At 46.4% G+C, this 14,229-nt stretch overlaps 1 protein-coding gene across 1 annotated transcript; it reads left to right on the top strand.

Moving 5' to 3' along the window:
* Positions 1 to 12,771: 12,771 nt before the first annotated feature.
* Positions 12,772 to 13,970, top strand: LOC116320185 (trace amine-associated receptor 13c-like). Its single transcript, XM_031739721.2, has 2 exons — positions 12,772 to 12,944; positions 13,163 to 13,970. Exons 1-2 carry the CDS (start codon positions 12,772 to 12,774, stop codon positions 13,968 to 13,970), a joined length of 981 nt encoding a protein of 326 aa, XP_031595581.2.
* Positions 13,971 to 14,229: the final 259 nt, after the last annotated feature.

The raw sequence follows: 14,229 nt of genomic DNA, 5'->3' as shown, positions 1-14,229 counted from the left end.
AACTCAGAGAAAGGTATAAACACCTGATTGGCCTTCCGATCCACACCTTGATAAATGTGAAACCCTTGCTACTCATTGGCAGTGACCATCCCCATCTGGTTACCCCGTTGAACCAGTCAGGCTGGGACCTCCAGGAGGGCCTGCTGCTATTCGCACCAGGCTGGGTTGGGCGCTACAAGGGCCAGCAAGTATAGTCGGCCAGTTTGCCCAACCACAGCAGTGCCTGCTGACAACTGTGGCACCTCAGGTCAGTGAGTTAATGAAACATGTAGAGAAACTATGGCAGGTTGACATCGTTCCGTTCCCAAACGAGAAGGTTGTTACTCGTTCAAGGCAAGACCAAGAGGCCATACGCATTCTGGAGACCAGAACTGTCCGAGTAGAGGTTGAGGGCATACTTAGCTATGCCACCCCACTGCTTCGCCGGAAGGGGATGCCTCTACTGCAGGCCACTAAAGACGCCGTCATGCCAAGTCTACGGGGTGTGGAGAGAAGGCTGGCTAAAGACCCAGAACGAGCTGAAGCCTACAAGGTGGAGATGGTGAAGCTTATCAAGGCTGGCTCCATCGTCAAGTGTGGCTCTGAGACACCTGCTACAGAAGGTCAGGAGGCGTGGTACATCCCCCATCACATGGTGAGCCATAATGGCAAGAACCGCTTGGTTTTCAACTGCTCATTTCAGTACAGAGGACAGAACTTGAACGACTACCTGCTGCCTGGGCCCACCTTAGGTGCGTCGCTTCTGGGAGTTCTATTACGCTTCAGAGAGCATGCAGTTGCAGTGTGTGGGGACATTAAAGGCATGTTCCACCAGGTTCGTCTCTTACCAGAAGATTGTGCCCTGCTCAGATTTGTCTGGCGTGACATCAGTGACGAGAGCCCTCCAGCAGTCTACGAGTGGCGGGTGCTCCCGTTCGAACCACGGGTAGCCCCTGCTGTGCCACATTCGCCCTGCAGCGTCACGTCATGGACAACAGCCAGCCAGGTGATGACGTGAGACTCTCAGTCGAAAGGTGTTTTTATGTGGACAACTGCCTTCAGAGTTTCCCCACCGTGGAAGAGGCAAGGAACCTTGTCGACAAGTTACGAGCCATCCTAGCCTCAGCAGGGTTTGACCTACGACAGTGGGCTAGCAATGAACGTGACGTCATCAGTCATTTACCAGAAGAGAGCTGCTCTGCTAGTGTGGAGCTATGGCTGGCCCAGAACAAGGTAGATACCCCAGAATCTACCCTGGGATTGAGCTGGCTATTCCACACAGATGTCCTAGGCTACAAGCATCGTCAAGTTCCATATGCAGTTCCCACGATGCGCAATATCTACAAGGTCCTGGCCAGCCAGTACGACCCCCTAGGGTTCATCCTACCCTACACAACCAGAGCGAAGGTAATCATCCGCCATCTTTGGGACAAGCAAAGGGGTTGGGATGACCCACATCTACCTCAGGAGCTCATGCAGCAGTGGACAGCCTGGGAGGAAGAGTTGCAGTTTCTGCCTGAAGTTACTCTTCCTCGACCATATGTGCCTAAGCAAGTGGACACCTTCAGCTATCAGAGAGAGGTACACATATTTTGTGATGCCTCTGCAGAAGCTTATGGCTCAGTAGCTTACCTCCGGACCACTGGCAGAACTGGAGAAGTGCATCTGTCGTTCTTGGTGGCCCGGTCCAGGGTTGCCCCCCAAGCGGTTTCACTCCATGCCCGATTGGAGCTCTGTGCTGCACTCACTGGGGCACAGCTCTCACAAGTGCTGGAAAGGAGCTCACCCTTAGAATCGACCAGGCGGTCCTATGGTCTGATTCTACAACAGTTCTGACCTGGCTGAGGTCTGAATCCTGCCGATTTAAGGTCTTTGTTGGCACTCGTGTAGCTGAGATACAAGAGCTGACAGACAGGCACTCCTGGAGATATGTCGACTCTGGAAGGAATCCAGCCGATGATGTGACACGGGGGAAGAAGCTGAAGGAGCTCGCTGTACCAAATAGATGGAGCCAAGGACCATCTTTTCTCTTGCGCAGTCCAGACTCCTGGCCAGAGGATCTCACGGTTGACCAAGCGGATGATGCCGCGGAGCTGCGCAAAGCTGTGTTCTGTGGGACCACTGCAGCTGCTCCGTCAGGTCAGCCAACTTCAGATTTGAGCCGCTACAGAACCTGGAGTGAGATGTTAGAGGTTACAGCGCAGGAGCTACATGGGGCGGCCCAACCAGATGGTCATCCCACTGCTGAGGACTATCGCAGGGCAGAGAGGCTGATCCTACAGAGGGCCCAGATGGATAGTTTTCCGGAGGAGTACAGTCTGTTGAAAGTCGCTAAGCCAGTTCCCAGGAGCAGCCGTCTTCTCTCTCTGTCACCTGAGGTGGATGAGACCAGACAGCTCATTTGTGTTGGAGGACGACTTCGTCGATCTGAAGATTTGGCACTGGAGACACTCCATCCGATTATCCTAGACCCAAGCCACCCAGTGACCAAACTCCTGATCCAAGACTTTGACAGCCGCCCATCATCCTGGCCCGGAGCGGGTGTTCGCAGAGCTTCGGCGCTCCTACTGGATTCTGCGAGGCGTGAAGCTGTCCGGCGCTACCAACACCTCTGTGCTGATTGTCAAGGTGGAGAGCTAGACCTACAGTGCCGAAGATGGCAGACCTGCCAGCAGCCCGCCTGCGTCTATATAAACCGGCTTTCTACTCTACGGGAATGGACTGCTTCGGGCCGTTTGAGGTCAAGGTTGGACGGCGTATTGAGAAGAGATGGGAATCATATTCAAGTGCCTTACCACCAGGGCAGTCCACTTGGATGTTCTTAACACCATTGATGCAGACGCATTCCTGATGGCTCTTCGGCGATTTGTCGCTCGTGAGGTACACCTGCCGAGCTGTTTTCAGACCAGGGACCAACTTCAGGGAGGTGAGAGGGAACTGCGTGAGACCTTTCTGAAGATGTGCCGGAACTACAACAGCTCCTAGCACCCCAGAAGATCAGCTTCCGCTTTAATCCTCCAGGTGCCCCACACTTTGGGGAGCATGGGAAAGGGAGATCCGGTCGGTTAAGTATGCCCTCTATGCTACAGTTGGTGCTCAGTCAGTTCCAGAAGAAGTGCTTCGCACAGTACTCATCGAAGTGGAGGGATACTTAATAGTAAACCCCTGGGGTATGTGTCTTCCGATGCCAGAGATGCAGATCCAGTGACTCCCAATGTTCTTCTGATGGGGCGGCGGATGGATCCCTACCTCAGATAGTATACCCAGAGAATGAGCTCCTCAGTCGCCGTCGCTGGAAGCATTCCCAGGTGTTGGCTGACCATTTCTGGTCACGTTTTATCCGTCAGTACATTCCCAGTCTGCAGACTCGCCAGAAGTGGCAATCGACAGCAGCTGATTTGGCTGAGGACTCTGTGGTGATGATCGCTGATCCACAACTTCCCAGGGCTCTCTGGCCTGTGGGGAGGGTGATTAAAACTCATCCTAGCCCTGATGGACGCATCAGGTCGGCTGACGTGAAGGTGAAGGAGAGAGTCTACACCCGGCCAGTTGCCAGACTGGTTGTCCTCCCTGCGCTGCTCTCTGGAGAAGATGAGGACAGCTCTACGTCGCACTCACCACAACCCTAGAACTTTGTTGCCTTATTGATGAGCAAATGTCTTACATACATTTGGGGGCGGCTGTATAAAAGGCCCCAAAGTTCATAGAATAGTTTACTGGTGTTTATAAGTTTATATAAGTTCATTTAATATTTAATCTTCCGTCAGTTTGGGCCAGCCCACCTTCTAGTGACATCATCATCCGGTTAGTAAGGTGGGCAGTTTAATGTCGGATGAGCAGTGTTGGTCTGGAGGGGTTGCACTAATTCCTGGGGAATGTTTTGTGTGCGTAAATGACAAGTGAGTATTGACCTGTGTTGTATCTGCCTTTGTTTGTGTCAGTACTGTAGTAAGTTTACCATTTAGGAGTTAATGTAGTCCGTAGTTGGAGCGGTAGGCCACGCATGCAAACGCGTGAGTCCACCCTCATTTCATATGCTAACTTATGTCGTTAGCTTATCCTGGTTTAGCTTGTTGACACATGTACGGCGCCGTATGTCCATACCGTCATTCCTGTGTTATCCAACCTTCTCTGTATGTTGTATGTGATTGTTTACTTTGAAGTAGCGGAGTTTGTAGTGTACAATTAGGTACGAGGATTAATAAATAGCGATCGTAGTTTGGCCGGAAGTATCGCGTTCCCGCTTGCCCTTCACAATAAGAGCATTACCGCTGATTATAATGGGGAAGCTTTTATTTTGTACAACTACCGAAGTAGTTCCTGTGTACTGACGGTAACTTAACCTCGCACTAATGCGGTTTAGTTGCATAGTGTGAGCAGTTTGAAGTGTACTGTATTGTCTTATTTCTATATATGTGATTATGTCAACTATGTTGGATCATGTTTATATTTGAGTGTTTACTTGTCTATTCTCTTTATTTATCTTGTATTTCCATTGTTTATTTCTTTTGTAGGAGACCACACACACACACACACCCCCCACCTACACAGCTATGTACACCCGCCGTGTTCACACCCCAGAAATTGAGTTGTGATAATAAAGTGCCTCAAACGGAACCTCAAGCTCCCTTCTTATTTCCTACTCTGGGATTATTTGGCCTTAAGTGGTGTTCTGGCCGACACACCGGGGTGACCGTAGTGCTCCAAGTCTGAATCAGTGCCACAGCCGTGCCTCTCTTTAATATCTCCACTACAGAATCCGTGAAATATACCTATACAGGCCTGCGCGTGTGTGTGTGTGTGTGTGTGCAGTTTCTAACTATCTTGGTGGGGATCAAAATCTGAAATTTACTATACTTGTGGGATCCAGCAACCCCACGAGGTTGAAGGTATTATTTGCACTCAAAATGTGGTTTTAGTGTCAGGCAGTGGCAGTTGTTGATATGGGCGACATGGGCCATTGCCCACGGCGGCATCGTGGTGGGGGCATGGTTTTCTATTGCCCATTTGCAAGGAGTGCAGGCGCCCTTCATTTACGAAGTGCGCCTGCTGCTTGATGCACAGGGAAGAGAGGGGCAGGACGCTGGTGGATTCGCTGGCTGGCTAGAGCGAGAGCTAATAACCATGCAGTTCGCAAAATAAAACTAAATAAAAACAAACCAACAAACTAGGGCTGTCAACATTAATGCCGTCATCATGATTAACGCAATTAAAATTTTTAACGCAATTAATCCATCTGGAGCGGAGAATGACTCAAAATCCCTGAAACGTCACTACCAACCCATTTCGGGCAGTTTGTCCAAAGTTTGTCCATTCTGCACTCCAGATGGGTTGATTGCGTTAAAACTTTTAATCACGTTAATGGTAAATGGCCTGTATTTGTATAGCGCTTTACTTAGTCCCTATGGACCCCAAAGCGCTTTACACTACATTCAGTCATCCACCCATTCACACACTGGTGTGGCAAGCTACATTGTAGCCACAGCTGCCCTGGGGCGCACTGACAGAGACGAGGCTGCCGGACACTGACGTCACCGGGCCCTCTGACCACCACCAGTAGGCAACGGGTGAAGTGTCTTGCCCAAGGACACAACGACCGAGACTGTCGGAGCCAGGGCTCGAACCGGCAACCTTCCGATTACAAGATGAACTGTCAACTCTTGAGCCACGATCACCCCTAATCGTGATGATGGCATTAATGCGTTAACGTTGACAGCCCTACAACAAACACAAAAACAGAAGACATTATGATAGACTTATAATTTGCACCAAAGTGTTTTCTAAATTCTATCACACATAGATACATATACATATATATATCTATATATATACATATATGCAAAAAGTGAGCACGAGGGCCCTTGGTGCGCCTGCTTGCTGCTGCTGCTCACACACAACCTGTCGAAAGGGGAGGGGGGCATGCTGCTTCCAAATAGTGTACATTTTATTCATAATGTTGTCAATCCAAGCCCATTATGTATTAATTATTTTTCCTGGGTTGTGTGAAATCCCCCCCCCCAAAAAAAAAAACCTATACAAACCAAATCTGTGCACTAAGGTGTTGGTCTATTAGTTTATGTTGTGGGGTTGGGTATTGATACTGGAGTCCAAAGTTACTGATGGAAGATGTACAAGAAAAGGTCAAAGCCATCAGGTCCTCGGTTAAGAAAAAACAGAGAAAAGAAGAGGAGAAATAAGCACAAGATACAGGTAAGCAGATGTGTCTTTGGATAATGGCAGGTGTTATATATGACATGTATCCTAAAACAAGATATCATTCATTAGTAGGGACTTGGAAAACTTCTGTTTACCTTTGTTAGCCACTTGGCTATGATAGCAAACAGTAGACAGACAGTAGACACTTATGAGGCTTATGAATCTTTTGGACCGTGTTCAGCACAGTATTAATTAGCCATTAACTGGAAGAGCTGTATTGTTGATTTGTCTGCTATTCTCAATGTATGATGAATTATAATGACTTTTTGTTAGCCAATTGCATACTCTCTCTCTCACTATATAAAATATTTATCTGGTTATACTGAGTATGGTTCATGAGTTTACACAATAAGATATGTTAATGTACAATGAAGACAACGCTTTCATCATCACAGAGCATGCTGTGAGGAAAGCTCTGTTGTGCTGAACATCAGGAAGGCAGCAGGACCAATCTCTGGTCGGATCCTGAGAGCGGCGCTGCCCAGCTAGCACCGGTGTTCACGGAGATCTCTAGCTCACGTAAAGTAAATAAAGTGATTATTGGCAGCACTCAGGCAGTAGTCTTTGAACAAAAAAATGTGACATCAGTAGGATGATCAAACTTGTGGTATGTTCAAAACATAGGCACAGAGCAACATTCAGGTTTCCTTTTTCCTTTACTTACCTCGATAGACAATGTTGCACAATATCCATCCATCCATTTTTTTCTGCTTATCCAGGGCCGAGTCACGGGGGCAGCAGCCCAAGCAGAGAAGCCCAGACCTCCCTCTCCCCAGCCACCTCCTCCACCTTGTCCAGGGGAACACCCAGGCGTTCCCAGGCCAGCTGAGAGATAATCTCTCCAGCGTGTCCTGGGTCTGCCCCGGGGCCTCCTCCCGATGGGACATGCCCGGAACACCTCACCCAGGAGGCGCCCAGGAGGCATCCTTGTCAGATGCCTGAACCACCTCAACTGGCTCCTTTCGATGTGGATGAGCAGCGACTCTACTCTGAGCACCTCCCGAATGGCCGAACTTCTCACCCTTCGGAGGAAGCCCATTTCCACCGCTTGTATCCGCGATCTTGTTCTTTCGGTCACTACCCAGAGCTTGTGGGTAGTGACCGCTCGTGTGAGGGTAGGGACGTAGATCAACCGGTAAATTGAGAGCATCACTTTTACCCTCAGCTCTCTCTTCACCACAACAGACCAGTGTTCTGACAAACCATCCTACTTTGGCAAAACGTCCTACCGTAAGTAGTTTATCACTAGAATTACTGAGCCTTTTTTCCCTGGTGCAAGTCCCTACTACTAGATTTACTAGCCTGCGCAGATTTGCGTAAATTCCCCCGACCTTAACACCTCTTGGCACCCCGCTGAGATTTTCACAGGTCTTCAGCTCCATTGTTCTCCTGCTTTTGTTGTGCAAACACACCCTCCCCAACCCCTAACCATGAGAGATTCAGGTCTTTCCTTCCCTGCAAGGCTACTTTCCTTCCTTACCTGCAGAGTACTATACACCATGGTAGTTTCTATGTGCAATATTTCTCATATGCAATATTAGTTCTTGTCAATCCTTGTCACTACAATGGATGCCTGGCCATAAACATATATACACAGAGTTGTACATATATTTATATAGCCACACCTTATATAATATGCATAAAGTCTAGTTATACACACAGACACATCTATATCATATATATATATATATAGATAGATAGATAGGTGTGTGTGTGTGTGTATACATACACCAATATTTTTGAATACTCGTGTCCATATATATGTTTCCAGATTGTTTGTATAGTGCACTTTCTGTACCGTGCATACCGGGCACTTAATTTTACCCGTTAGAGTATGTTTCTAGAAGAAGAGAAGAGAAGAGAAGAGCTTTTTATTGTCACTGTTATAAGAACAATGAAAGGCAGTTTGGCATTTCTCCATGTGTATGAAGTACACAATAGTGTTAGTATTTACACAATAACACAGACAAATTCACATTTAAACAAGAAAGATACATACTCATATTCACAAAGGTAGGACGGTTTGCCACTTAACTTTGTGTTGTGCGCATGCGCAGAAACAACAGGTAGGATGGTTTGTCAGGTAGTATGGATTCCAGAACACCGGTACAGCGTCCACATCACTGCGGCTGCCGCACCAATCAGTCTGTCAATCTCCTGCTTCCTTCTCCCGTCACTCGTGAACAAGACCCCGAGATACTTAAACTCCTCCACTTGGGGCAGGAACTCGTCCCTGACCCGGAGTGGGCACTCCGCCCTTTTCCGGCTGAGGACCATGGCCTCAGATTGGTGCTGATTCTCATTCCCACTGCTTCACACTCGGCTGCGAAGCGTTCCAAGGTGAGCTGAAGGCCATCACCCGATGAAGCCAACAGAACCACATCATAGGCAAAAAGCAGAGAGAGACCAGCCAAGTGAAAGCCTTCTGCCAGTTGGCTACGCCTCGAAATTCTGTCCATAAAAATTATGAACAGAATCGGTGACAAAGGGCACCCCTGGCGGAGCCCATCGCCCACCAGGAACAAGTCTGACTTATTGTCGGCTATCCGGACCAAGCTCTTGCAACAGTTGTATAAGGACTGAATGGCCCGTAGCAAAACTTTGATCCCTGAGAAGCTGAAGTTTTTGACCTGGAAAAAGTATTAGATATAAGTTGCAACCAACTGTGCTGCACATAAGTTTGCTGGTTATCAGCTACCTTCCATGTTAAAAGTAGCCAAAGTGAGTAAACAGGCGAATGCTGCAGTTTTCTGGCGACCTTAGAAAGTACCTCGTGGAGCTAAACTGTTAGCCTTCATTAGCTCTAGTTGTTATCAACTGCCTGAAAGTTCATCTCAATCTGCTTCCAGAAGTAAGGTAACACTTGAAGTGTAACTTATGTTTATTTTCCTTCACATCGTATTACTGTCATTAAAGAAAAAAACCATACCGTTATGTTATTTAGAGCCCCGCATGTTCCGACCGAGAGACACCATACCATTGTCTTCGGCCGTGATGCACTGAGATTGGTGAGCACATATTGTATGCCTCAGTTTAAGTCTGTTTTGCACTTTATTGTTCAGTAACTGAATTTATCTGAATTGTTTGATTAAAAATTGTTGCATATGCAATACCCTTTACTTAGTTTGGTTATAAGTTGCAATGTTTTCATATTATATTTGAAGAAGTGTTTTGCAATGTACAAATAAGAATATTGACAATATATTGCAGTAATGCATAGTTTGTGTAAGAGAGATGTTTTATTTTTGCAAATTTGAGTATTTTAATTGCAAATTGATGTCGAATATGATGTCAACCAAATTCTAAGTTGTGAATTATAGCTAGAACAGCATAATTAATATTTGAATTGCTCTTCTGACCCTGTCTGTTGACAGGTCAGGGTTTTTTTTGTATGCTGAATTGTTCCTGAGGTGGATTCCTCCGGTGAAATAGATGGCGAGCCTTCCCACCTGGACTTGGAGAGACTGAGATTCGCTTCTTTTCCACTAGATGATCTGCTGCACCTTGCGGTGTGGTAGGACTGTATCACTCACACTTTCACACACAGCTGGTTATACATAAGACCACTGACTGACATTCTCTCACCCCTATTTTCTTTCACACCCTGGGAATTTTTGGACTATACCCTTGGACATTTTTATTTGGGACTTTGAATAATAAGCTGTTGTGTAGAACATTCTCCACATGTGAAAAGAGTGTGAGATCTTCATTTGAATGTACATTAGATTTGTGTAATTTGTTTCTATAAGAGTTAAGGAGTCAGATTACTAGGGTGCGCCTGAGCATTGAAACCCGAGCATTGAAACCCAACATTGAAAACCAAAAGTAACACTTGGCCAAGTCATTGTCTTAGCAGTTTATGTGTTTTGCTTTTCTTTCATTTTTGTAAGTTTCCTTTCTGCAATTGTAAAGTGCCTTTAACCTGTGCTTGTCAACCTTATGGTTTATTTCTTTTTCTTTTTTTTTTTTTGCCTGTCCCATTTGGTTCTTTAGCCGTCAGAATTGTTGTCTGAAGACCAACAAGGATACCAAATGGATTTATTTTGCCAAATGGATCATCATGGCATTGCCGTATTGGTCCATTTGATCAAACTTTGTTGTTATTATTTACTTTATTTTCAGTTGTTACAGATGGGACAGACATGACTGAGGGATAGGAAAGGGAGAAAGAAAGAGAGAAGGAAAAGAAAACAGAAGGGAAAAGGGACAGTGAGAAAGGGCACTTACAAAGACAAAGAAAAAAAAAATCTCCTTGATCACCTGTTGAGAGAAAAAGAAGAGAAACAAGCAAAAAAACAAAAAAACAAAGCAACATACTAAACACAACACCATCACGTTAATCTAGCTAAGTGTGAACAGCAGTAAATACTAAATATTGAATGTTGTTGTGCAGCACGCAGGACAGACAACGCACAATGTGCTTTGAAGTAGCAGCTAAGAAAGGTGTAGTTTATGTCTACGAACAGTGAACACCCGTGTGCACACCTGTGTTGATCAGCGGCTTGTATACAAAAAGGTTTCCCCATGTAACGGTCTGCTAGAGGGTGTGGAGGCCATAGCCCCGTCCCCCAGGGCATGAAGCAGGCATGGAGGAGATCCAGGCTCCAGACATCCAGAGGCCCCAGAGTGCGAGAGCCCAAGGAGTACCACCGGAGGGGCATCCGTGCCACCCTCCTGGGAAGGGCTGAGGAGATCCCCAGACGAGGGGTCACCCAGTAGCCATGGAGCAGAAGCCAGAGGGGGCTGCACCGGCGTGCCCGCTGGCCCTGCCGGCAGCCAGCTGTGCCAGAGTGAACCGAGTTCCAGGCCCCGAGGCCGGAGGCCCGAGAGGCCTCCTTTGCCCTGGAAGAGGCCTGACCGAGCGACAGGCACCAGGCCCCGCCAAGTAGCCACCGGGAGTGGGCTGGTGCATACCTGGCGCCCAGCCCGGACACCAAGAACCACCAATGCACCAACCCCTGAGGGCATCAGTTACCGGCAGGGAGTGTGGTGAGGGGAGATAGGCCTCCACACTTTGGAGGGCCTGGGAGTTCCCAGGGAGGTGGAGTCTAAGACCCGACCTGACATATAGACACAGACAAACAGGCACACACAGACACAAACATGCTTTCCCACCCTCATGCACACATATACAAACACTCAGCACTCACCCAACGTAGGGATAGACATACATGGACATGTACACACACTCATACTCCCCAAACATACTCTATGCCCCGGGTCCAGGTTCCCTTGCCCCCAGAGGGGGAAACGGCACCCAGACCCAAGAGATGTGACCCTTTCCCCCGGGGTGGAGGAAAGCAGACCGCCCCAGGCTCCGCAGCAGAAGGGAGGCCAATCGGACAGCCAACACCTCCTCCCAGTCCGCCGCCCTGATGGCTAGTAGAGAACGGGGGTGTGTGAAGACCCCATACCTCCCTCCTCCCGCTCATGTGTAGTGTTGCTGCGTGTTGTTCTAAAGTGCATTATGGTTTATTTCACTAAAGTCGGCTGGTTCTTTTGAGTTACATTCATGTCTCTGTGTCTCATTTAAACACACCCCTGTGCTCCTATAGTCGAACCTATTGGCCCATTTATATATTCGTTTCAACAATTCCCTTTACTGTGTTACACATGCACCCTCGAATATCCTTGAGAGGATAAAGAGCTGATGGAGGAGTGTGATTCCCCTGTAGTTGGAACACACCCTCTGGTCCCTTTTCTTAAAGATGGCAACCACCACCCCGGTCTGCCAGTCCAGGGGTACTGCCCCTGATCTCCACGCTACATTGTAGAGGCGTGTCAACCAAGACAGCCCTACAACATCAAGAGCCTTAATTCCCAAATGTAAACATAAACGGTAATAATTGCTGTGTGCGATTATAAAGTACCATTTATCATCTTTATGTTTTTTAAACTCCAAATGTAACTTAATTTATTGTGCAAAAACGTCCAAAAAACGTGGGATATGCAAGTTCTACTCAGACTAAAACATTTTAATAAAAACTGAGAAAGTGCCTATATTTGAATACCCCCCCCTCTGTTGTGCTATAGCTTGGGGAGTTTGGCAAACTTCACCTACATCAGACAGCGCTCCCATGCCCACCTACACACTAGTGGGATAGCAGTTGTTGGATCTGACACACCAGGTCAGGTGTCAGCAAAATTAACACCATGAGCTCATTTGCAGCCCACTCTATCTCCTGGATGTGCACTTTGGGGCTATTGCGGCCCCTTAAAATATAACCTGGGGCAACTAAGGTGCATATCCAGAAATATTTAACTGCTATGTTGAAAATAACTGAGACACAAGTCAATTTACTATGATTCAGAAGAGTAGGTGGTTTGAAGTTTGTTAATAATTATGACCTGCATGTTTTTAAGGAAATGTTTAACTTTCGGAATGCATGATCGACCAATAACTGGTGTCACAAATAAAAGATTTAAGTGACTACATGTGAGATAGTGAGTGAAAGTGAAAACTCAAGACTATGTCGAAAGAAACATGAGAGCCAGAGGTGGGGGGCAAAACATATATAACAGCTCTGTGAGGAAAAGCTCTGATCAGAAGGCTGCAGGATCTGCAGCCAACTGAAAATGGAAATGCAGAAAGGAACCGAGCTTTGTTTTCCAGATTTCCTCAACACTTCCTGCAGGAAGCCAACACTTCACTGGTCCAAAGCTGTGCTGTTGAACATTGTGCTGTCCTGCATCTCTTTGATCACTTCTGCTCTAAACCTTCTTGTCATCATCTCAGTCTCCCACTTCAGGCACAGATCAACTTCTCAGCTGAAATTATAGTTTAAGTTTTCAAGTCTTCAACACTATAATTACGTGATGAATGAAGTGAATCTGGCAGATTCTTGATGTATTTTAACCATGATGTAATGTTTTACTTGCCTAGATTGAATCATCCCTTACTAATGCAATTAGTGAACAACTGTGGCATTATTAATGTGTCTTATATTCTTTTTCTTTCTCTCTGCAGGCAGCTTCACACACCCACTAACATCCTGCTCCTCTCTCTGGCTGTCTCAGACTTTCTTGTGGGTCTTCTGTTGATGCCATTAGAAATCTTTAGGAGCACAGCCTGCTGGGTACTTGGTGATCTTATGTGTTCTGTTTATTGGTGTCTGACCGGCAACATTATCTGTGCTTCAATAGGGAACATAGTTCTTATATCAATTGACCGCTATGTGGCTATTTGTGACCCTTTGCATTACCCCACCAGAATGACTGTGGCAAGAGTCAGAGTCTGTGTTTGTCTGTGTTGGTTTTTTGCTATTTTCTACAGCAGTCTCTATACAACAGACTTCCTAATTGACCCAGGCAGGTATAATTCTTGCTATGGAGAGTGTGTGTTTGTCATCAGTGCCATTGCAGGCATTTTTGACCTTGTTGTATCTTTTTTTGTTTCAGTTACTGTTATCATAGTTCTGTATATGAGAGTATTTGTGGTGGCTGTGTCTCAGGCTCGTGCCATGCGCTCTCATGTAACAACTGTCACACTTCAGCGTTCACTAAACCAAACAAACAAATCTGAGCTGAAAGCAGCCAGGACTCTTGGAATTCTTGTAGTTGTGTTTCTACTTTGTTTCTGCCCGTATTACTGTGTCTCTCTTGTAAGAGATGAAAATAGCTCAATTGCCTCCACAGTTATAAGTGTGTTTTTTTTAAACTCCTGTTTAAACCCTTTGATCTATGCTATGTTCTACCCTTGGTTTAGAAAAGCTGTGAAACTAACTGTCACTCTACAGATCCTCCGGACTGGCTCCTGTGAGGTCAACATACTGTAGAAATACTGTTCTAAAAGGGTTTGAAACTTAAAAGATATACAAGTAAATGGAACCATTCTTTTGGTCTCGGTAAGTAGAGCTTATTGAGCTTTTCATAGAACTGCTACAGTTTTGTTACAGAAGATATGTTCAATAATCCATCTACATATTTTGTGGTCCTGCTCTTTTATTTTTACTCTTTTCTAAACCTGTTGATCTATGCCCTGTTTTACCCCTGATTTAGAAATGGTGTTAAACATATCATCAATCTGCAGATCGT

This window comes from Oreochromis aureus, linkage group 16 (genome assembly GCF_013358895.1).
Source record: "Oreochromis aureus strain Israel breed Guangdong linkage group 16, ZZ_aureus, whole genome shotgun sequence".
Classification (NCBI taxonomy): domain Eukaryota; kingdom Metazoa; phylum Chordata; class Actinopteri; order Cichliformes; family Cichlidae; genus Oreochromis; species Oreochromis aureus.
This window is presented reverse-complemented; position numbering and strand designations above follow the sequence as displayed.